At 38.0% G+C, this 25,610-nt stretch overlaps 1 protein-coding gene across 2 annotated transcripts in view; it reads right to left on the bottom strand.

Moving 5' to 3' along the window:
- Window positions 1-23,534, bottom strand: part of LOC576107 (alpha-catulin) — a 33,774-nt gene extending 10,240 nt beyond the window's left edge. For both annotated transcript variants that reach the window (XM_030974197.1, XM_030974198.1), the window contains exons 1-10: window positions 23,348-23,534; window positions 9,477-9,652; window positions 8,656-8,775; window positions 7,944-8,033; window positions 6,926-7,120; window positions 6,181-6,390; window positions 2,726-2,812; window positions 1,825-1,983; window positions 928-1,020; window positions 216-366 (exon numbers count right to left, since the gene is read on the bottom strand). In XM_030974197.1, coding sequence (XP_030830057.1) covers window positions 216-366; window positions 928-1,020; window positions 1,825-1,983; window positions 2,726-2,812; window positions 6,181-6,390; window positions 6,926-7,120; window positions 7,944-8,033; window positions 8,656-8,775; window positions 9,477-9,652; window positions 23,348-23,381 — 1,315 coding nt within the window. In that variant the 5' untranslated portion in view covers window positions 23,382-23,534. The remainder of the gene's footprint in view (window positions 1-215; window positions 367-927; window positions 1,021-1,824; window positions 1,984-2,725; window positions 2,813-6,180; window positions 6,391-6,925; window positions 7,121-7,943; window positions 8,034-8,655; window positions 8,776-9,476; window positions 9,653-23,347) is intronic.
- Window positions 23,535-25,610: the final 2,076 nt, after the last annotated feature.

Here is a 25,610-nt window from a genome sequence, read left to right as displayed (position 1 = left end):
ACATATATCAGATTGTGATAAATTTGATTGATTATATAATGATTGAGTAATGGCAATAAATCATGTACAGCCTACATATCAAGACTTTAATCTTTCAGCACAAATTGAGGCAATTATGGAGAGTTCATGTAATTCACTAGATATAACAATGCAAGATGCAACTGAACTAATGCTATTTATCGGCATAAAAAAAAAAGTTAAGTTCACGCTCTCACTTGTTTTGCCAACGCAGTTGTCGTTGACCTCCTTGACCAGTGTGCTAAGGTCGTTGATCTGAATCTCCCAGGTATCGGCAAAGACGTCAAGATTCTCTCTGGCTATCTTACTGTTGTGGTTCATTGCTAGGGTGATCGCTGCACCCGTTAACTGCATTTGAAATAAAAATGGAAAGAATAATAACCATGTTTATATTGTGCACATTACCCTGACTTTAGCTTAGCTACCCTACAACACAGTCCTGAAGTACTGGCAACTCTGAGTAACACTGCTCTGAATTTTTAGCTGCAATTATAGACAATGGTACTATTATGTCTTGAATGGATTACTGATACACACAATTTTTTTCCTGGTCTTGATTGGCCCCCAAAAGGGCAATATAACTCAAGCATTATTGTAAGAAAAGCACATCTATCGTATTTGAGGTGAGAATTAGAATATCTTGAAACCAGTAGCTAATCAGTTATTTTCATTTTTTTCTAATTTGAATTCACCAAGTCAAGGTCTACCAGAAATATTTTTTCTTTTTCTGGAGAGGCAGAAAAGTTTTTGTAAAAATGTCAAACATAACTACAAAAATAAATTTGATGGTATCGCTTAGAATGGTATCATGCAATTTAACAATGACTTTCTACATTTCATTTAGGCTTTCTCCTATTTTGTGAATGAGAAGTCCATCCCAAACCAGTGGTCAATTCTCTGCCCACTTACCTGTGTATCTGATGTGGCTATACTATTCTCTGCATGGTCACAACTTATGGTCAGCGGAGCTAGTCTGGACACATGGCCAAGTAATCTACATACCTGCATCATGGAAAAGAGACACAAATATTTGAATTTAATAAATTATCCTTTTAACAGAAATACAATAGAAGTACACAAGCTTAGTGTAATTTGCAATAAAACCCTATACCTCATCCCCCTAAAAAATAAACAGCTACATAGTTAAGGGTTGTTTCAGAGCTTATGTCGTACAATGACAAAAATAGCTATAGTTTTTCTTCCTTTGTTCCATTCAGCTTATTAATTCTTTCATTTGGTCAGCATAATCATGAAATCAATAATGAGTTACAGTGTATACGTCGTGTTGCCAGATTTGTCTTCAATAATTATAACTGAACTGCTAGTGTCACTGACAGTCCCTGGAACATCGACGTGAAGTTGCAAGACTTGCTCTCATGAAGCAGATCCAGAGTGATCAATCTGCTATCCCAAAGACCCGAACACCTCTTGCTGTTACTACATCCCGTCGTTCGTCAACCAGCAATAGCCAACATTTGAAACACACATATTGCAGGACAGACTTTATCGATTCTCCTATTTCCCTCGTACGTGCAAGGACTGGAATAACTTACCCCGGTATCTGATATCAATTGATTCCTTTAGGTCCCACGTGCTAAAATTCCTGAAAGATCGTTTTTAGTCCATGACCACGTGCCTCGTTTCCATGTCTTTATATGGACTAACAAGTCTGCCGACACGTAAAGAAGAAGAAGTATCTCTATGTATTTCCAACATTGCTAAACAGCATGTCAGTGACACATTTAAGTGCAAATGGACGTACATAAAAATGGAAAAGCCCAAAAGAAGATAAAAAGATGGTCTTACTTCTCTAATTTGGTCAGCATGATCATGGAATCTAACGGTAAGCTGTTGGACTGCTTCCACCTGTCCCTGGAGGGCCACCTCCTTCAATTTATGGATGGTCGTATGGTCATCACCAACCTTGAACACTTCTGATGCATGGTCTAGGGCTGTGTGTTGAAGCTGACAAGGAAAGATTGAAGACATAGATACATATTATTACATTGATATTGCATACACATCAATCCCAAGGGATGCTTAAGGTGCCTGCCAAGTACTACTACAGTCAAACCTGCTTTAGTGACCACCTGTCTACAATGACCACATTTCTTGTTTTCCATGAAAATGGTTTCTTGTTGAAACATGCACTAAAGGAACCTGTCTACAAAGACCACCTGTCTACAAAGACCACTTTTTGTATTTCCCTTGTTTGGTCTTTATAGACATGTTTTACTGTAAACATCTATCGCAACGGGATGACTAAGGTGCCTGCACAGGACTACTATTACCATGGTTTTAGCTAAACTACCTAAGATGCTGAGAGCATTTGAGGATTTACTTCCTACCAGTGATTTGTACTGAATGTACTCCTGGATTGAGAGTGGCAACGAAAAAAAAGATGATTGTCTTGCCAAAGGACGTTAGAGCCACAGCTAGGATTAAAACCATGAACCACATAATCCACTGTCTGGTTACATATCCATTAACACCTCTTATTAATACCATGCTGAAGATCCTGTGAGGGAGTCTTATCTCCAATTATCAGGCTAATTGCAAAGAACTGACTGCTCAAACGTTAGCAATGCTATCTCTACAGGCTTTTTACCGACTATATTTGGGTGATCGAGTCTTCAGCAACCGTTAATGCTTCCCCTGAAGATGTCAATCTTTAGAATAGCTAGCTAGCTTTGGATACGTTTCTCACCTGCTTCTTGAGATCTGAGATAGACTTGACCATCTTGACCACCAGGACTTCAAGCTCATCCTCCTGCCTGTCTGATGGATGCTTGTCCTACAAGGAGAGAAGAGTGAAGAGATGGAGAATGAGAGAGAGAGAGGGGGAGAGAGAGAGAGAGAGAGAGGGGGAGAGAAAGGGATGATGGAGAGAAAGAGAGAGAGAGAGAGAGAGAGAGAGAAGAAGAGAAAATAGAAGAGAGAGAGGGATAGAAAAAAGGAAAATAATGAGAGAACAGAAGAGAGAGGGAGGAGAGAGGGATAAAAAGAAAGGGGAAGGAAAGAAAGAAAGGGGAAGGAAAGAAAGAAAGGGGAAGGACAGAAAGAAAGGGAAAGGAAAGAGAGAGAGAGAGAGAGAAAGAGAGAGAGAGTGGGAGAGAAAGGGAGGGGGAGGGGAGGTAGATGAAGAAGAAAGATACATGTAAAAGAATGGATATTGATAATAAATTGAATTAAGAGAGGGAGAAAAGATATAAAGAAAAAGAGAGAAAATGAGATTAGGGGGAGGGGGGGAGGATTAACATAATAGAGAGGGGGCGATAAGAGAGAGAGAGGAAGAGAAAAATGTGAGGACGGTTGAGAGATAACAGGAAAGAAAGGAGAATAAATTAGAAATAATGATGAGAAAATATAAATAGAACATCAGAGTCAGATAAAAAATTACAATCCCCAAAAAGTATTTTCTATGTATTTACCTTTTCTGCAAAACTGAACGAGGGAATCGTTATGAATAAAACAGAAAGAGAGACATTTTAATGACGATAAATGGCAAAGATATATCATTTGATGGATGGGTAAAAGTTCTATGTGTTTCCAATGAGGCAATGTGAGAAAAGGTGGGTGAATTAACCATACCTATTTGAATTTTGCTTCAGGTTAAATAATTTCTCATATTTTGTAAACAAAATATAAAAAAGTTTATGTCTGCCATAAAGTCAAGGAAAAGAAAAAGAAATGCAACTTCCCTGTGAAATGTACATTAAATTCCAGATAGATCTTTTGCATCTTAATTCTTAAGCACACAGGCTTATACCTGCATTAAAGTTAAAGCAAAAACCGAGATTGTATACCGGTAATGAGATTTTCATGAAATTCAGCTTTTGATATACCATCTGCAGCTTTCTTTGAAAGCAAAGGGACATGCATGTATCTAGACTGAAAATGCATGAGGCACAGAAACTTTCACTTTCAGTGGAACATATAAAAGGAAACAGAAAAGGAACTTTGTAAAAAAAAAATAGTTGGAATATTAGCATTTAAGCCATCTGTAAAATTGAGAGGTTTCTAAAGATAGATATAGAGCTCAAATGAAGCAATTAACAAGCAGTAAAGTTTGTCTGTTCGATTACTTTTCTTACAAGCAAGCAAGGTGGAGAGGAAATTAGAGGGAAGTCATTTCCTAGATTTCCAAGACCTAGGGGTTATTTGTCAGGGGCGTTCTCACAAGATGATCTCAACGCTTTCCAATACGTTTCTCAAATAACTGTTACATGTAACAAAAAATCTATATTGCTTTCAAAATATCTCTGGGGCAGTGCTCTCATTTGCAGGGGCAGATGCAGGGTTTTGTAAAAGTGGGGGCAAAATTACCCCCACCCCCCAAAAAAAAGTAAATTAAATTGTAGGTTCATCTTAGAAGAGGGGCACATTTTACTTTGTGTACTTAAGGTCAATGAATGACACATTGGTTTGAAATGGGAGACACTGGTGGATTAAGGGGGGGGGGGGGGTTACAAGTATCGGCCAATGCCCTACCCCCCCCCCCCCCCAATTCGCCAATGCTCATTTGGTCTAATACATTTCTAATTACATGTGAACAGGTATTTGTCATTGGGCGTCCATCGGGGCAGTTCTCATTAGGGGTATTGAATTTTTTCCTCAAGCCTTCAGGGTATCAAAACATTCCTTGTTGTTCTAGCTGTCTTGGGGTGCTCATACAGTTCATTTAACACCGCATGGCCATCATTCTTCACACCGGTCAACACGTATTACCTACTTACATCTATCAGACTATATTAAACCTCCTTCAGGGGGCCATGTAATTCTTTCCCGATCCCTACGGGCTAGAAGCTCAGGATTAAACCAAACTTACACCCCTTTTGTGGGATAGTCCTTACCCCAAGTACGAATGACAAACATTAACTAATACACAAACCCAATTTAATTTTGTCTAAATACTTCAAGTTATTAAAGGCACCTATTCAAAAGATAATACACCCCAAAGTTGTGATAAATTTATGTTCCATGATATATGCTCCTGCGACATTTGCTCCAGATAAAATTCCTACACTAATGGAATTCTTTACTTGAACCCTGTACCAAACACTATACCTAACCCTAATCCAAATCCTAATCTATCTCAATTCTAATCCTAATCCTACCTTTAAGCCTAAACCTTATATCTTTGGTGAGATTGATAGCCTAGAGTGATTGTGATCAGAAAAAATGTTCAAGCACTTTGGCGCAACCTAATTTTATCAAAAATTAAATTATTTGTCAAAATCTAGTTACGGTTTGAAAACACTAACAATAAAACGGCAAGTTGGAACACAGCAATGTATTGATTACTGATGAGATTGGTGCATCCGATAGAGAGATTGGGGACGGGTGAAAACACATGTCAGACATGGACCATCTATTGCTCAGATAGCTACATGACATGGAGAATGAGGGAGGAAACATCACATATCCAACGAGAGGAAATTGGGCAGGTGTTCACATATTTTCAGCGAGGAAGTTGGAATAGATATAAAAATGTAATAGGTAACCATATCTATGTTTACCAAGGATGATGGAAGACAAACGCAATGAAGCTATTTATGGTTCAGTGATTGTGCCAATATGTGTTTTTAACCTTTTCTAGTATCATTGCCATTACTTTTTCTCAGGGATTTGTTTAATAGGGGGCAAGATTAATGAACAACCAACACTCTTGGAAATTCATGAAAGCAATTCCATCTCTGTCAAATACTGTGCAAGTTTGTTCTACATTTAAGACTATCATTATTGACTCATGTGCATTATCACACTATTACCATAGTAATATAAAGTCACAAGATGGCCCTTTCACATAAGGTCAGTATTCTCTCTCTATGTTCATGTCAAGTATACACCGTGCATGTAGGCACAATCTCTTTGATTTTGAACAATATTTTCATCTTTTTCAGATATTGCGCATTGTATTGTATGTGTGTTATTGTTCTGCCATGGTCATTGAGTGCTATTAGATTAGCCTTTCCCCTTTCACATGTGGTCAGTATTGACTCTCTATGTTCAAGTGAAACTTGTATCTAGGTAGAATCTTTAGGTTCATGTCTGACGTTTTCATATTTCTCAAACATCATGCAAGTCATTTAACATTTCAGTATTTCCATCTTTTTCAGATATTGCGCATGTCCACATTTCTGACTTTCATCATTGACTTACGTGTGTTATCGTTCTGCCATGGTCATTGAGTGCTGTCAGATTAGCCCTACCCCTTTCACATAGGGTCAGTATTCTCTCTCTGTGTTCGTGGGAAGTGTAGGCCGAGTCGGTGAAGTCCTGTGTGGTGTCGACGAGGAGGTCCATGGCTAGCTGCATCTTTGTTCTTGTCGGTTCGTCCGCAAGAGTTACCTTGGAGGTTTCAACCAGGTCCTGAGACGGAAGTAGATTATTCAAATATAACTCAAATTCAAATGAGAAAATAGCAAGATGTTGATTATAGGGTTGTACAAGCCGCTTCTCACAGATCAACCTAAAGCTTTATTTTTATTCTACAGATCAGCATTGGACCACTATCATAGGTTTTTACTTGGCTTTGCATTATTAAAAGAAACACAAATTAAGTGCCTGTATAATGTGCATATGAGCCAGTAATGTACAGCAGTCAGCATAATCACGTGACCAGCGCATTCTATTTATATCTAGCATACTTACAGTAACCCAACTTAAGTCCTTTCCATGGTGGGACTAGATAATTAAATATAATAAATCCTTAATGATACAAGAACTTTACTAGACCCACTACTGAACTATCTAAGAAGTCACTGCCTCCTATTTCAAAGAAACCTGCTGATATAGAGTTGTATTCTGTTTATTTTGCTGTCTGTATGAAAAAATACGCATAAAAAGAGACCAGTCACACTCTCTGCATGCAGTACGTAGAAACAAACAGAACACCAATACTTACATGTAACTCCTGCATGATACTGTGCATGTTAGGCCACGATGTAATGCCGTTAGGGGAAGAGTGCGAGGAGAGGCGCTTGTTGTCGTACTTGTCGTAGATGATGTCGTTCACGTTGGACAGAGCTTTTCTCATGTTGATGAAGACTGAGTCACGCGTCTTCTTGGCTGGATCACATTCTGGATGTCTAAGGCACGTCTGGTGAGGATCGGAATATAAATGGGATTAAAATCAAATGGGATTAAAATCATATCAATAATAATAATGATAATGATAAAAACGTTACTTATAAAGCGCTTAACACCGAAGTCTCTAAGCGCTATAAGTGGAATTGGGTATTGGTTAGTGTGCACAAACAGACTCTATTCTGACATATATCCAAACACTAAAGCCAAGCCGATATCACTTTAAAAACAGATCGGCACCCTCAACAGTTCACTCCAAGATATCATTGTTAATAATAATAATAATAAAAAAAAAAGTTACTTATAAAGCGCTTACCACCGAAGTCTCTACACGCCATAACAAACAAAATAGACTGATAAACAATTACATATTAAACAAAACAAAAAAAGTGCAAATTAACCTACAAATTACAATGCATATGAAAAACACATCAATGTGAACAAAGTAACTTAATCATCAAAAGCAATTTTGAATAAATGTGTCGAAAGACAAGTTTTTAACTGGTTAACAGTTTGACAATTTTTGACATTTAAAAGTTGTTGCCTACAATGAACCTGTTAAACAGACGGACACTTTTATTTTTCTGTTTACAGTTTTTAGAACTCTGACCCCCCCCCCCCACCCCTCCCAAAGAAAAAAAATGTTTCTATGAACAAACACATTAAACAGGAATAAAAAAAACATCAAAGAGAGGAATTTGACGTTCATGTAGGATAGCAACTCGCCCACAGACTTAGGCTGAAAAAAGGGATGACATTTCCCAATTTTTTCTCTCTGATTTCCAAGAAAAGGTGGGAACTTTGCATTTTGTTGAGGATACCTTCTCCTTCCTTACCTTACATGATGTCAGCAGCATTGTGGTAGACTTCTCTAAGGTTGATCGGGTGCACGCCATCTTGGCTTTTGCTCTCTCATCTTTTAAATCCTGAAAGAAATAAATGATCAAACACCAGTCACACCTAACAATCTGTCTTTTCTTGGCAGATATATACATTAAATGAGCAAAACTAAATAATGAATGGAAGAATGCACTAATAAAGTGAGGAAAAATTGATGTAGTAGCCACCCCACCCCCCCCAAAAAGGGTACATATTTACAGACACAAATTTAAATATTGTAGATGCAGTTACAACCTATTAGCTTCAGTTCTGACATGAAAAGGTATTAATGGTATAAAGACTTTGAAAACGACAAGAAAAAATACAAATGGCAATGCAAAGGAGAAAGAAAGAAAGAGTGACATAGAAAGAGAGAGTGAGAAGATTTAAATGAATGAAAGAAAGAGAAAAATGAAGGGGGAATGGGAGAGAGAGAGAGAGAGAGAGAGAGAGAGAGAGGGAATGGGATAGAGAGAGATATTGAGATAGCTGGGAGGGAGGGGGAAATAGAAGGGACAGAGGAGAATCAGACAGAGGAGGGGATGTAGAGAAGGAGAGAGAGAGAGAGACAGACAGACAGAGAGAGACAGAGAGAGACAGAGAGAGACAGAGAAAAAGAAGAAAGAGAGAGAGAGAGAGATACTGAATAAAAGAGCAATTTATATTTACTATTTGTCTATCTCCTGTTAGATGAGCTAGTTCCACCATTTCTCGGCCAAACTGACTGAAGCATTGAACAAACTCTGTGAAACTCCTCGTCTTGTCAATACGCTCTAAGCTGTTTGAAACCTAGAAAATAAGGAGAAAAGATATGATATTCAATGAGCTTTATGATATTTTCAATTTTTTATTGCAAACTTACATTCTGATTTATTGCAAAATTGTTCAGGAATATCATTTAAAGTCACGTCCTGCCCACGTGTTGAACCTATGCCCTGTTTCTGAAAATAACAACTGTCACAGATTTATAATAAATGTGCACATAAACCGTGGCAAACAATGCAATTAATTCAGCTGCTCAAATCAATCATTTCAGAATCTACTTTTCATTGAAAACAAGTTTTATGAATCAGAGCTCATTTCTGATTTTCATTTACATCAAATGAGAGAAATCTTCAATTCTAAGCAGCTAGAATGCCACAGTCACATACCGATACTTCACAATAGAATCCAGAGATGATGGGAATTGAATAAATGCTTAAATATTTCCATGGGAATTTGATAAGTACATATTTTGATATTTCGACAGCAATTCAATATTAAGTTCAAATAGACTCATGAGATCAAGAGACAGACCACATAGAACTTGGGATGAAACAATGGCAGAAGAGACTGCTACATTTTATCTTTGTTACCTTATCTTTGTAAAAAATAAAGCCCAGAAAAAATGTCAGACCCTCCCCTTGCCATTTGTTTAATTTGAAATACTGTTGATGAAAAACAGCAACAACCAAACAAAGAAAAGCACACATCTTAATGTAGATACTTACCCTATTTCTGGACTGCGATATCTGCTTGATAACAATCTTGTCGGCCATCAACAAGACCCTTGTAATGGCCGATAGAAGACCTCGGGCTGCACGAACCATGTTACCCTTTCCGGCTGGGCTGGTCATCTGTCCCGTCGCATCATATGATACATCAGTCAGCTTGGCAATGTTACTTCCTATATGTAGACAAAAACAAAAAAATGACAAGATTAATGGATTTGATAAAATCGTTCTTTAAAAGAAAAATCAAAAGGTAACCTTGCAAGAATTGAATATTAATAATAATAATAAGTCAATTTATTTAGCACAGCCACTTCATGAATATACTTTACTGTGCCCAATACAAGGTATCAGATTATTACCCCGGCTGTAGCTAAGCTGCCATAATAAGATGCTAAAGCAATAAGGGAATTTCTTCCTACCGGGTAGTACCCATTTGCTTCACCTGGGTGGAGAGTAGCAAAGGTAGATTCATGTCATGTCGAAGGACATTAGTGTCGCTGCGGGACTCAAACCACGAACCATGTGATCCACAGTCCCGTGACGTATCCGCTAGACCACGACAACTCTACTATACTAATACAGTAGTCTTGCATACTAGTGTAACCGATTAAGGGGTATACCTCCTATTTATTTATTATTTCATAGAAATGTACCCCACTTCATAAAGTAATCCTGTTAATTGGGTAAAACATGCCTCATCAAGTCTTACCCCAGTTGTATGGAGAGTACTGTTAGGAGCCAGAAGGGTGTCAAATTTGTATTATAAGATATGAACTAATGCCCTTCTGGCTCTCGGCACATATCATGCCGTGACACAAGTAAAGTACACTTCATCTGCTGGGAGTCCAAAGAGCATTGACTTGTACACTTTGACAGAGATTTATTAAACATCCTTCTGATTCTGAGCCGACACCTTGCACTAGTATGTGACATGGATTTAACGCCCTTCTGGATCTGAACTGACAACATACATGAACTTTCAAGGGCACATTCAAGTGCTGACAAGCAGGTATGATGTGTAGTAGCCTCTAAAAAGCCTTGAAATGTCAAAATAGAGGACTTTGGAAATATAAATGTCTACTTGGCTAATAATTGACAAGGGGAGTGTACTTTATATATCCAAAGTAAAGTTAATGTTAGTTGTTTTCTTTCCTTTCCTCGGGTGAATAAAATTGAAGGAAAAAAGTGTTTCAAGATCTTAACAAGTCCTCACGATGTCTGAAGAAACTCAAGAGTAAATACAAATTGTCAAGATAGGAAGAGTAAAAGAAAGAAAGTAAAAAGGATGGGGAGGGACACAGAAAACAGAGAGACAAAGAGAGAAATAGTGAGAGAAAGATACAGGAAAAGAGAAAGAGGGAGGGAGGGAGGGGTGGGATATAGACAGCATAGGAGCATGATCAATCTGGAATTCTATAACGAGCAAAGCAAATATTTGAAGGTTTCTCATTTAATCCGCTACCAGGAAAAAAAATATGGGAGGGAGAAAACAAGAGAGAAAGAGAGAGAGGGGGAGAAAACAAGAGAGAGAGAGAGAGAGGAGGGGGGGGGGGGAAACAAGAGAGAGAGAGAGAGAGAGGGGGGGGGGGGAGAAAACAAGAGAGAAAGAGAGAAGCAGAAAGAGACAGAGAAACATATACCGGTAAACATAGACAGAAAGTGAGTAGGTGACAGAGAGAGATAAGGTGACATAGAGAGTGACAGAGAGAGAGAGAGAGACAGTCCACAAGAGAGACAGAGACGGAGAGAGACAGAGAGAGTGACAGAGGGAGACAGAGAGACAGACAGACAGACAGAGAAAAGTTGGTCAGAGTCAGAGACACAGAGAGAGGGACAGAGAAAGCTAGACTGACAGATAAGTCTCATTTTTATGAGAGAAAAAAAATCAATAAACATCACATCAGAAGTGGGTTAGAATGCTCAGCAAAATCAAATTAATCCGAAGAATTTCAGCAATGATGAGCATTTGGTGACAGACTCTCAAAAGAATGCTGTAATGTAATGCACCTGTCATGAATTTTCCATTAAATTATCATCTACAGACCGTATGAAAGCTTTTTACTGGCTTCAACAGTAATCTATGACTAACACATTGAATCTTCATAAAGTCAACCCTCCAAAAAATTGTGAAAATATTGTCTTTTGAGGAAAAATTCTTCAGATTTATTTCCCTCACTTGATAGTTACAGAATAAAATCTAATCTATTCACATGTGAAATCATTTCACATCTCATCTTTTTCTGGTAGATACCCTAGTCACATTGGCAAACCAACTCCTGATTGACTCCAAACGAACCATTCAGGGTTAAGTAAATCTTTTCCGACTTGTTATCTGTCTGCAGTTGGCCTTTTTTGCTGTGACTGGAGTGCAAAAAGGGTTTTGTAAGTTTAATACAACTATTCTTTTTGTGTGAATATTCATATTGATAAATTACACTATTAACAAAATTGCAATGATCCAAATCACTCCCTTTATGTGAACAGGCCTATCAAATCCAGTATCAAACATAGCCGACAAAACATCCAACATGTATCTGATTTAATGATGAGGGACCCTTAAGCGGTGCGGACAATTACATCCCAAGACCGGATCTGCGTATTCCCCCGGTTCCGCCTGCCCCGCGGACATAATGTATCTCACTTTAATCAACTAATCAATGCCAACCGGTACAGGAAATGATGCGTCGACGGTCTAGATGGTCTGAATGGCCAGTAGATCGTGTGAACATAACCGGTTAAACTGGTACCCAATGCAACTTAAGGCTGTGATGTGTATAACATTTTTCTATAAATACCCACTTTTTCTGTAATTAAAGCCAACTGATGCAGGAAATGTAGCATAGTTAGCCTGACTGGCCAGCATTAAATATGAACATATCTTCTAACATTGATACCCATCGTCCCTAAGTATGATTTATGTCAATTTAATAGTTTTTCTGAACAGATGTTATTTTTTCTTCCTGTGTAATCAACTAATATATCAACAGAACTGATATAAACTATGCTGCTCTGACTGGACAGCACAGTGTGAACGTATCCTTTTGCCTTAGGTATTAATGCCACTCAAGAACACGATGTGTTCACATTTACAAGTAATCTATTTTTCACAATCGTATGACAGGCCTTAAATTTCGTCATTTTTAGGGCAAGGCCAGTTTGGCCTCGAGTACCTCATATTTTTAAGGGCACCAAGGCCAAAATATTTTTACAAAAAGGGCATCGAGGCCAAAATATTTTACAAAAAGGGCATCGAGTATGAGGCCAAAAAAATTGATTCTATTTTTGTTAGATGTCATGTGTATTTTATGAAACTTGTGCAGGATCAATTTCCCATGACTTTTAGCACCAGCTTCTTCACAGAATGTATAGAGGTCTACGGTACATACAAACAAGCAGGCGCGTAGCCACACGGGGGGGGGGGGGGGTTATTTCCAGGATCGGTTGAAATTTTGTAGACCCCTTTTTTTGACCTCGATCGATTACATGTATGTGCCCCCCCAAACACCAAACTCTGGCTACGCGCCTGCAAACAAGGCGGCGGCCCGCAAGCCTTAGATTTAGCAGCCAGGAGCAAGGGGCAATTTTTTTTTAAAGTTGCCCTTTGCCACGGGAATTTACCAGAGCAAGGGGCAATTTTCCAAAAACAGATAGGCCGCTTATCTAATCATAAGTTCAAAGAGAGTCTACAAATGTTAATTTCATAATGTGAATAGATCGAACGATCAATTTAATAATTTTTTAATCTTAACAATATGAACAGGAAAGATTGATTAAGAACATCAAACTTGCACATTAAACAGTATTTTAAAGTAACTAAAAATATTGATGAGCAAATGAATAAATAAATTGTCAATTTCACAAACATCGAAAGTCAGAAGGACTTAATTGGCAAGTTTACCGGGCCGGGTATTCAAAATCAAAATCGCACCTCACACACAAACCTTACGCCACTCTCTCGGTAGTAGGAGCAAATTGGAAGAAATTATCTTTTTAACTGTTGTATAGAAAGGTCTACATAGGCCTAACTAATGCAATAAGATGTAAAAATTGTCCTTATAGACATTCGACAGCTATAAGTGCCACGCTCAGCTCAGTTGCGTAACGTGCATTCACGAAACCAAAATCGTTCCTCGCACACACACTCTCGCCACTTTTGGTGGGAAGCTGTCGGGCTGGAAGTTTGCCAGCGAAACCGATGCACCCTCGGAATTTTACCGGGACTCGAAACGTTCGTCTTGGGAAGCTGGCGGGGTAGCTTTTTGAAGCGAGGTCGGCTGGTGGCAAAATGAGAGTAACTACGATCGAGAACATCGTAGGTGTTCTTAACTTATTAATAAGATCATTCTAAATTCTATTTGAGATAAAATAATAAACTAGGCCTACAAACAAACCTCGACAGATCTCTAATGACTATTTGAATGCTTGTTTATTTCTCCATTTGACGATTTGTTTTCTTGATCCTGGCCTTCGATTTGTACGTACGTGCGTGCGTCAACAGCATGCACCATATGCATATCCGATCGCATAATATGAACGTACGTACGTGCGCTAGCGCATTGCCTATATAATAACAAAGGGCGCATTTTCACGGCACTTGCGCCTTATTAAAGCACTAAATACGAAGCTAGAAGAGAGCTCGTGGGCGGCAAACTGTTCGTGATTCGTGTATTTTTACTGTTCTAATAATTTATGGGCGCATTTTCACGGAAAACACTTGCGCCTTGCCGTCTAGTTTTAGATGATTATGGGCGCAATTGGTGGTTTTATGTGCGCAAATTTAAAATAAAAAGGGCACGTCCAGTTGGAAAAAAAGGCACGTCGGCCAGTTTGAAAAAAAGGGCACGGCCTTTTTGGCCGTGAATATATCTTTTTTTGGGAGGGCACCGCGGCCAGTCATAGGGGCATCGACGGCCTGGCCGTCGATGGCCGTCGATTAATTTAAGGCCTGGTATGACTTTATCTTCAGTAGATATGAACATCCCAAGAATGTTTACAAAAACGACATGTTTACGAAACCAGTCATTAGTATTTCAACCACCTCAAACCGCTGCTGCGTACTACAACAATTTGTGTATTGTAACTTAATACAGAAATTGGAAGCAAACTACCTTATCTAATTTTTGGTTTGCGGCTTCCCTTCTGAATAGGCCTTTATACATCTAGAATATTGAATGAGCAAAGCATTTTAAATAACAAACAACACATGCAATTTACATGTATTCAAAGAAAGTCTGGACAAATACTTCTTGCTCGTCTTCAATTGTAGTTTACATGTACATTCCTTAAAGAAACACAGTTTTGACTGGATTGGGAAAATATTTTTAGCTTGATTTCTAAGAATTGTTGATTACAAATTACTGGTGACAAAAGCCGTGCTCTATCTACACCATTTGCCATGCGTATCATGTGTCTGGCAAAAGAGAAGAAAACAAAAATTGTTTCCCCTGTTGATCAGATGTCTTAATTGTTAGTTTAATTGCTGAAATAAAATCTTTAACAATTCGGATAATGTACCAACTATACACTCGACATTGTGTTGCATGGATACACCGGTAGTAAAAAAACAAACGATAAAAACTTAAAACTTTTTCTCAAAATGAATATTCATCATCTGCACATCCTTGTGCCAGACCATATCTTTAACAATTTGGATGAGGTACCAAGTGGATGTATAGTCAAAGAATGGTCAACTTCAAAATAATTCTTTCTCAAGATGTATTCATCATACACACATCCTTGGACCACACAACAATATATAGCACACCATTGGACTGGATCTCTTAACCTGCAAAGCTATATAAACCCATTTGATTGCGCTCTAATCAGGCATGATTCTCAAACATGATTCGGCGCTGAGAAAAAGAGCCAGGTGATGCAGCCATTCAAAGCTGTGAAGTTGGATAAAATGCAATTTGTCATGCCATCCTGGAGCTCCAAACCAATTGCAAAAGAAGTGCCTGCACCTCGTAATTGAAATCATCTATGGTTCATCAAACATGAAACATTTTTCGCACATGTCTGCCCTTCATGTTTCTGCCGTGCTCCTTCAACGTTCGTCCGTCGCACACTTCTTAAAGGTGCACGGGCTGTTTAGTAAATTGGAATTTCTTGGAATGACTGTCACGGTGCTCATTCTCTATTGCTCTGGGAGGTTAGATCTATTTAAATTGAACCTAAATGTCATTGCACCACTGGGAAGTCATGATGTAACAACTGTTTAATAGTTGGTCTCTTTCCAAGATTGTAATTACTGCTGCTCACAAATATCTCAGTGACTCATTGTTAGGTTACCTTGTATATTTATGATTACACACGTCTATTGTATGAATACTGTATCCTGAATTTAATGAATGCATTATCTTTAAAAACAGATTTAGGAGTTCAGCTTTTGGCTGCCATGAAATTGAAATAAATAACAAATTTCAATCCAATTCCAAGTCAAAAGTTATTTTCATAATTTACATGAAGTTAACACACATTATGAAGAAACACTAAATTTGCCCAGAAGAAGCCATGAAAGAGAGTTTTATTCATATGAAAACCAATATATTGCCCTTTAATGTGCCGACACCATTATTCAGGTGAAAGTCCTTCTCTGCCTTGACAAAAGCAAGCTGTCTAAACAGAATATGGAAAGACAACATTACGTCCACACTTGCGGAAAGTTTGTTAACCTTCCCAGGAGATTTTCACTCCTCTAGGAAAATCGTCGGCCATTCACGTAACTGTTTTTAGTCAGAAAAAATTTCTATCAATTGAAAATTACAGAAGGAATATAAAGTTCTTGCATGTATTCAGCCCTCAGCAAAGAGAAGGGAAAAATTGGAATTGAAGGTGAGAAAGATAGCAATGACCTACAGAAGAAAAAAATGAGAAAAGGAAAAGCAAATATTGGAAGTATACAAAGAGCAAAAGAGACAGAGACAGAGCAAGTCATGGAGAGACGGATAGTGCATAAGAGATAGATGGATAGACAGATTGAAAGATTGAAACAAAGAGTGAAGAGAAAGGGGAGGAGAGAAAGAGAGAGAGAGAGTGAGTGAGCAAGAGAGGAAGAGTGTGTGTGTGTGTCAGAGAAAAAAATACACGGGGGCTCAGGGCAAATTAGCCCCCAAAATGCCAAAAAGAGCCCCGAAAGTCATAAAAGAGCCCCCTAAAATTGCATAGAGTTCAATGCAAAAAACAAAAAAGGAGTGTTATTTTCATGCAAGCAAGCTTGAAAAGTAGCCCCTGAAATTTTTAAAGTATTTTTTCCCTGGTGTGTGTGTGTGTGTGAGAGAGAGAGAGAGAGAGAGAGAGAGAGAGACTTAGAAAGGGAGAAAAAGAGAGGGGAGGAGAGAGAAAAAAAGTTATACACAATAATATGCAATGACAAACACACCCACACACCAGGGAGCACACTGTATAAAGTATAATTCATAAACAACATCCCACTGCAATTCCAATGAATTAATGTTGTTTTTAATCCATCAGAATTTTAGACATATTTAGATAGACCCTGACAGGGGCTGTCTTAGGCACTTAGATAGAGAATTCAGATTGGTGACAGTAAAATGAAATACTAGACACCTAGCTCTGTGGAATACACGAGGGGAAAAAGAAAGACTGGCTGGCTGAAAAACAACTCTGCAACCGGAGGCAGGTTTCCTTATACTGTATTGAAATACGTATATGAAACAAACAGTCAAATGTTCAGAAACTGAGAGGGCAAAACCAAAGTTTACATTGATAAGGACACAAATCATCATCGATATTGTGAACCAAAGAAACATTGCTATATGGAAAAAAAGAAGAACCCCCCCCCTCAATTTTGTTAAAAGAAATACGATATAATGTGTTGAAATGCTAAAGGGCAGGGAACAACGTACATTTTAAAAAGAGAAGAAAATGCAGTCATGCAAACAAATTAGCGATAGAGGTCTTTTCTGTTTCATAGATAATGAACACAGTAACACACTACCAGTAACAAGTTTTCAGGCACTGAACAACAAAAAAGGAGAATAAAGTCAACTTCTTGCTCTAGAAACAATAACATTTTCCCCGCCAGGCACTATACCTCACCGCCCCCTTTCCACTGCCTATTTTCAATAATATTGACCACTGCTTTCATTGAATATTCAATTTCGTGAAGCTCATGAAGCACATTTGTGCTTTCTTTCCCACATGGTAACCTAAGGGTTAAAAAGCACGAGATGAAACTGTATCTCTTCCAATAAAGCCCATGAGGCATACAAACTGGCACCCAAAATGTGCTATCTTCGTCTTCATGTGGTTACAGCAGTGGCGACTGATTTATTCAAATTTGTGGAAATTAACTTTTGAGATCGCCCCTTAACCCGAGGCGATCAAATAAATTTTCCTTTTAAGGAATGATAGGCTAGACGTCAGACTCCCTAATTTGATTAAACTTCTAGAAAATAAATACCAGTAGGTTGGGAGATGTAGGCCTTAAAGTACTTTGAAAACAAAAAGTAAATAAGTTATTAATCAAGCATTTCGAAAGTAAGAAATTCACAGACATAGCCTGTATTTCAGACTGTAATAATACAACTACATGGTATCTATAGACTAGAAACTGCACAAAGAATAAACTGTCAAAAAATTAAATAAGTATTCAAACCAGTACAACATGCAGGACTTAGAAAACCACACACAAGAAATTGTGAATCTGAAAGTCCATCACTTGCTCTGCAGATATATGACAGTGTATAATATTTGTCTATTATTTGTTGTAACAGTAGACTAGTTACATAATATACAAGAATATCATCTGTATCTAACACATCATCTGTTTGGAGCCACTAGAACCTTAACTCTGTATCAAAGTATATGAGCTAACACCCTTGCTGTTGCTGCTCAAAAAGATGATACAGGTTTATATTTTGACAATTTGGTTACAATACCTACAGATGTTTGATCGTACCAACTTTTTCCTCTTATTTGTGATATCATCTGCTGAAAGTCAAACCAAGAAAGACATTGAAGACAGAGTTTAATCTAGTCTGAAAACTAACCTAATTCACTGCAAGATCCCCTTTCCTTCCGAATCAAGGCAACAATGAATAATTGAAATGTGGAAGCCCCTGGAAAAGGGGGGTAATATACAAGGACATGTATGTTTGCCTCCAGAATTCAAAATTATTTCCCTCGCCATCTGGTATCGCTAATCAATAGTCACATCTTTTTTTAGTAATAAACCCTGATGCAGTGCATGTATTATTGCCTTTCTCATCACGTTAGACTTCTCTGGCTCCAATGCTTTTAGCAATCCAAAAATTAATAATTTGCAGTTTCATGATTGAAGAGAACATTCATACATATATTTGCACCCCCCCCCCCCTCAAAAATAGATGCCTTTTTTGTTTGATTCATCAATTGTATCTTATTTACATGTAGTTGTTGAAGTACAACCCTTTAATCATTTTCAGAAAATTCTGAAAGCAATCATGAAGCCTGATACAAGTCCCATTTGAAGGACTGGGAACTCAACAATTGCCTCAAGAAACGACACTTGATTGACATTTTTTGTTGATACAGCATCACTGGGTGTTGAACTCAGAATTTTGTTTAATGCTGTTCAGGTGGTACAGATTAAAATTATTACCCACAATGCTTCTTTGTCCCTTTCCATATAAAATATTATAAATCCACAGCCTACAGGATTATATCTTTCAAAAAGCAGTAATACAAATATAACAGGGCCTGAAACCTTCAGTTGAAAAACTGTTTCCCCCAATATATATTCCAACCATATAGATACCTTGATTTCAGAGCATTTCTTTCAAGGAAACTGGAAAGTTTGTGAACTTTGTGCTCCAATATTTGAGAATTCCTTAAACAACACATGGTACAGGTGCAATGACACTTTGTGTCCAGAACACCAAGCAGCAAGAGCCGCTATTCTAAGATCTGTGCCACCATGACAAAACTGTTACGGTCCGATGACCCACTTCGGGTTCTGAAAGATGAAATCATTCAAGCTTACAACACTCATCTCAGGGATTATACATCCTTCATTTGGTTATGATATGCTGACCCATAAGTGATTGCTTCATTGATCTGTTAATGAAGGCATAATGTGTGAACGATGGATGGAACTGACGTCTTGCCAAAGCGTTCAGTTGGAAGACAGGTGTAACCAATGCGGTGGAAGCAAAAAAATTAGTTTAGAACAACCTCGGAGGATCTGTAATGTTATAAGGAGAGACTGGAAACTACTTTAAAAGTTCACACAATCTGTAAAGTAGTTTGCAAGTTCACCCAAACTGAGGGCATTAGCAGAGGCTTTGTAAGGTTGTTCTATTTAATCAGGTACTTAATGACAAAGAAATAGCAAGATGTATGCTTGCAGGATTTACAACGCTATACAATATGCAAAGAGAGGAATAGTCATGATAATTGTTTTCATGATCCATGTCCAACCCTCTGTTTTCAATCAGTTAGTGCAGATGAGCATAAAGATTATTAAAGTTTTTGATTATTCTATTTCACACGACTGCCAAAAAAGCATGCTAAGCCAAACAACCTGAAGTCCTTTCTGCGGGTCTCGATTGTACAGAATTATGCTTTACAATGGGCACTAGCTAGCATGTCACCTTCAGTTTCGACCTTGGGACCTGCAGGTTTCCACATGTACCATCGTCTACCACTAAACCATCACACATCATTACAATTGGAAGGTGCCTGGTAATATATGCCGACATGAACTACTACCGACATCACATCTTCCATCCCGGAAATTTCACTCAGAAAACAGTCAGCTTAGATTATCATCAATTACGATCAATTAATTATCAACCGTTTTTCTACTAGTCAAAATCGGAGTGTCCCTGCTTAGCGACATCATAGATGTATTAAACACTATATAAAAGCAGAATATTATTATTACAGTTTCATTTTCATAATAACTACCTAGGGTAATAATATACAGAGCATCTAGTTTCTACCCTGACAAAAAAAAATGAACCGAAATGAATCTCTATATACAAAGTGTGCCAAAATCCCACCGTTGCCACCAGTTCATGCACAACATCCATCTTTCTCAGGAGATTTAGGACAAATCCTATTATAAACGTAAACTGACCTACAGATCTGGTGACGGTGAATATTAACTAGTTAAAACATTACTTTATACGTAAACAATAGAGTACAAGTACAGAATAATGAAGCTTGAGGTATGGAAATTAAACTTGGTGAAAAGGAGGTCACGTAATGGGTGCAAGATTACATGTACGCTTCTTGGAGTGTGGGAAGGTGTGTAATTTCATATCTACTTCAGACAATTGCAAAATATTATCAAAGACCGAATGACTATAAACTCGAGACAAAATAAAATTATCGTTGGAAGCACACTAACTGATATGTTCACATAATAGTAACGGTAAATTGTAAAGGGTGGTAATTGATTCATACTGGAATAAATTAATGAGAAAAACTGGTTTCTTTTGAGAAGGAAGAAGATAAATGCAAACTTCAAAGGTGTACCACATACTTGTAAATTTCCTTCTGACAAGGAATGAAAACTATCTGAATTAGAAGTGGAAGGAAAAAGTAGATCCCAGTCCTCTAGTCTTGCCTTAAGGCTCCAGCAATAGACGCTGAACTAATGGAGTTGCCCGCAAGATCGTGTCTCACTTGTCTCACTACTATTGCGATAATTATTTGGCCTTACAAGGTCCAATAATATCACACGATGTACATCTTCATCCGTTCCTACTGGCCTTTCCTCAAGAATATGACAGTGAATGCTTGGGGAAGTAAACTAATGATGTCTGCAAGGGACAAAGACTGCATGTACAGCCTGGTCTGCCGCAGTACCTGTCAACCTCTCCACCAGGTGGTAACAAAAAATGAGTTTTCTTGGGAAACATCGGTAACCATGGAGATGCTCAGACAAGAGTTCATAAAACATACTCTAATGATATCATATTCCCCAAAGACTAGTGCACATTCTTGTTTCACAAATAACTCAAGAGAATCACTAATTGTGTTTAAAAAAACATCTCCATTTCAAGAGTATATCATTGTAAATTATTGCAAAATACATAAACTTAAAAAAGATAGGCATTTTAATATGATATTAAGATGTTGCAGAAGACCTAAGCCAACTGATGATAAAAATTCCATTCTGATGGGAGGGGAGGGGTGGATTCGCAAAAAGCATACCCGGTACATAGTTTTTTCCACATTAGTAGGAGTATTCTCCAAAAAAAGGTGCAAAAAATCTTTTAAATCTTACTAATCCAACATACATCATATGCACCTGAAAAAATGATAATATGAAGGCTAATAAAAGTATCTTGAAAATACAGTTACACTTATCAACTAAATTATTCATATCTCTTGTAAATTTGAGATTTTTTGAGTGTTTTTGGCATTAAACACAAGAATGAAAGGTGGACAGGTTGAATTGGGGCCTTTGTTGAATACTTTTAGATGTAAGCTTTAATATGTCACGTTCTCAAGAAACATAAATCGGGACAAACCAATTTTTCACATACATAACAAGAATTACAAAACTTGGTAAGGGTATGAACAGTTTAGTTTTTTCCATCGATGCATCTTTAAGAGTTTTATATGGCATTCCAGACATGTCCTCGCCTCTTACACACAGGGTCTTGGAGTGTGAAGCTATCTTGTGTTTGACATCACACATCCTTGTCTTGCCTCAAGATTTGGAAGTATATAGAGCTGAACTAATGAGGTTACGCAGGGGCAATTATTACGTGACCCGCTACTTGAAGCCTTGTCAAAAATAGATGACGTTTGGCAAAAAAAAGAAAAAAAGAGAGTCTATGAGACAACTTTGCCTGTGAGGCCTCTCAGTCAGGGAATTTTGTTTGAATTTTAACTTACTGTCAAGTCAAGCTATGACATTTTACTCCCATGACATTAGTTGCAAGATATGGTAACTATTAGGGAAAACTTACAATTCTGCAGTTCCTTTAGAAAAGTTATTAATGTTTAGTCTGTTATAAAACATTAAATAATTCGATTTCGATATTGCCTGCAAGTTTTTAAAAGTCAATCAGCCCTTGGTTTAAACGTTCGCCTTCATGCTTAGGTACTTGCTTTTAATAAACACATCTTTCTGGCACACATTTATGGGTGGCCCTTACAGAGATTTGTATACATGTATATGCTGCTACTATTATGGTTGCCGCTGAAAGTAAAAATCCCTGAACAATGAACATCTCCTCCTTGATCTATAATCTCGTAAATCTACCTTTTTTGTCTCATCAACAAGTGGCCAACTTATGAAGGTTAAAATCCCACTAATGATCAATTTGTGAAGAGGTATCCTAACTTCACCCCTTAACCTGTCTCTCCAGATCTTTAATCGTATCATTCTGGCACACATCTACCCACCATCTATTGGTGGCAATTCTATGAAGGTTGGTAAACCCCACTACTATGGAGGTTGAGGTTGCCCCCTAGAGTTGAACTCATCTTACTTTGTTTATCCCCCGATCTTCCTACACCATTAATCTTGGTAAAACAGTATCTCTCTGGCACACATCTACAGGTGGCCATTTTATGGAGGTTTGTATACCCCACTACTAATGAGGTTGCTTTCTCAAGTAGAACTCATGTTACTACCCCTATCGGTCTGTTTCCCTACATGTAGATCTTTTATCTTAATCAAACTACATCATTCAGGCAAATAGCTATGGGTGGGAATTCTTTGGAAGTTTCTCCCTACTTATGACAATGCCTCCTCAAGTAGAACTCATCTTACCCATCCATTACCCGTCTCCCCGGGTCTTTAACCATGGTCCCACCTACATCTTTCCACGGGTGGCTATTCTACGGTGGTTCGTACAACCCACTACTAATGAGGTTGCCCCCTCAAGTAGAACTCCTCTCACCTGCAAGTCTGGCCTCCCTGCAGGCAGCTGTCATGTCCTCTCTGATGTCATAGTTGTCATTGGCTATGGTCTCGCCCACGGCGACGAACTTCTCCACGGCGAGGTGCACAGCTTGACCCACACGCTCGATGGCACGGCAAGTCTTCTCCGATCGCTTCGATTTCTCCTTGTGGTTCACCAGCGTGGTAATCTGTCAAGACAAAATAACCATGCTATCAATAACCGCTATTTCCTGTCCTTATCCTTAAGGGGTTATAAACTAAGTCATGAAAACAACATCATTTACATTCATTTGCAGGTTTGAAGGTCTATAAAACAATTATCCTTCGATCAAAAACCACTGCTTCCTCTTTTACCCTCTAGGGGTTCAAAATATCATGAAAATAACAAACACATTCATTTGTTGGTTCATAAATTAAAGAAAAAATATCATCCTATCAAAACCACTCGTTCCCCTCTTTTATACTAAAGAAGTTTTGAAATATGTTATAAAAAGCATCATTAGCTCAAATGCTATATATGCATCAATTTGAATTTTTGAAGTCATAAAAAGCTAAGCTATAAAGTTTGAAATTCAAATAAATTTTGATTCTCAGAATAGAGTTCATTTCTCTTTTGTTGCACTGCAGTCTAATGCAACAAGAGATGAGGTGTGTTGACTTACGCTGGAACCAATGGGACTGCATGGTAAAATAAAATAAAATCTTGTTCAATAGGTTTAACAAGGTCTCAACCTCTTTCATATTCGGACGCTTATATGTTTACTTAAAAACAACTGGAGAGATTGAGAAAACAAGGATGACTTTTTAATTGCTAGTGTAATTTTTGTGTACTATGCTCTTATAGTGTTGCAATGTTGGTTGCAAGCAGACTGTATTGATAAACCAGGTGATTTTGCTAGTTTGTTTGGCACGTGCAAGGCTAGTTTAACACATCCTAAGCGTATCCACATCCTAGTATCCTCTGCACACGTAGCTACCGATAAAAACCGGAGCATCTATTAGACATCCGCACGTCCATTCTCTATCAACATTTCCGATCTGTACCGCATCCAATGGATTCACATGGAGCCAGCGGATTGCTCTCCATGCACGGTGAACCTATCATATTACCCTATTCATGACTTTAGCACTCCTTCTCACTCTCATCTACAAGTCCATATGCCTTGCGATCCTGACATACCGTCTCTCCTTGCTACCATGCACGGACGGCTGGGCTGTCTTACCGAAACGGAGACAAATATAACTCAATTGTGGATTGATAATTTCTTTATCAGAGAGGAATAATTTGATAAGAGATTTCCGTGATGATTGCAAATGTGGCATTTAGCCTAGAGCATGGCTCTCATCTTACGCTCTATTTTGGGAATTTTAGAGGCCACGGCGTAAAAAGACAATACATCGTTTATGATGCTATGAAGTTTCAAAATAACATATACATGTAGTGTCAAACCTGCTTTAGTGACCACCTGTGTACAAATACCACTTTTTTTGTTTCCCTTAAAAATGGTTTCTCTTTGAAACATGTACTAAAGGAACCTGTCTACAAAGACCACCTTTTGTGTTTCCCTTGGACGGTCGCTATAGACAGGTTGACTGTACATTAAAAGGTACATGTGGGGTGCTATTCTTTTCTGCATGTACACTTCCTCTGTTCCATGAAATATTAGCCTCAGAAAATTAACATAATGCCAATACCGCCACTTTGCGACATAAACATTTCTAGCTCTGTCAAATTTTGAGAGATCAGTTGTGAATAAACATGGTTATATAAAAAATAGAACATGAATGTATCATTGTATGATAATGACATCATTCATTACTTCTAGTGTAAATGCAATTATGATATGCTTTCGGTGATCCATCTTTTTTTAATTTTTAGAGTGAGGTATAACGTTAAGAACAGGGTCAAAGTTAAGTACATGGTGTAAAGCTCAATCACCGTAAAGCAACTGCCACACAAGCATTTGTCATAACACAACAACGTTTTACTATCACAACTTTGCAAACTCCCATTTGCCATTCTGGCTGACACCTGAGTGACCTGATTGACAAACCAGTTTAATTTGCTATGCGCAGGTGTACTAGTTGTTTGACCCCATAACCTCATTCAAAGGTTCAGTACTCTACATCACATGAAATAGCCAGACAACAAGGTGGATCGCCAGTTCTTAAAATCGAAGGTATTGAGCTGTTTTTTCAACTATGCTTCGCTATTAAAGAATGCATCTACTCCTTGTAATACAAATTAATGAGAACTTGTC

Source organism: Strongylocentrotus purpuratus, unplaced genomic scaffold (genome assembly GCF_000002235.5).
Source record: "Strongylocentrotus purpuratus isolate Spur 01 unplaced genomic scaffold, Spur_5.0 spur5_scaffold_7, whole genome shotgun sequence".
NCBI classification, from domain to species: domain Eukaryota; kingdom Metazoa; phylum Echinodermata; class Echinoidea; order Camarodonta; family Strongylocentrotidae; genus Strongylocentrotus; species Strongylocentrotus purpuratus.
This window is presented reverse-complemented; position numbering and strand designations above follow the sequence as displayed.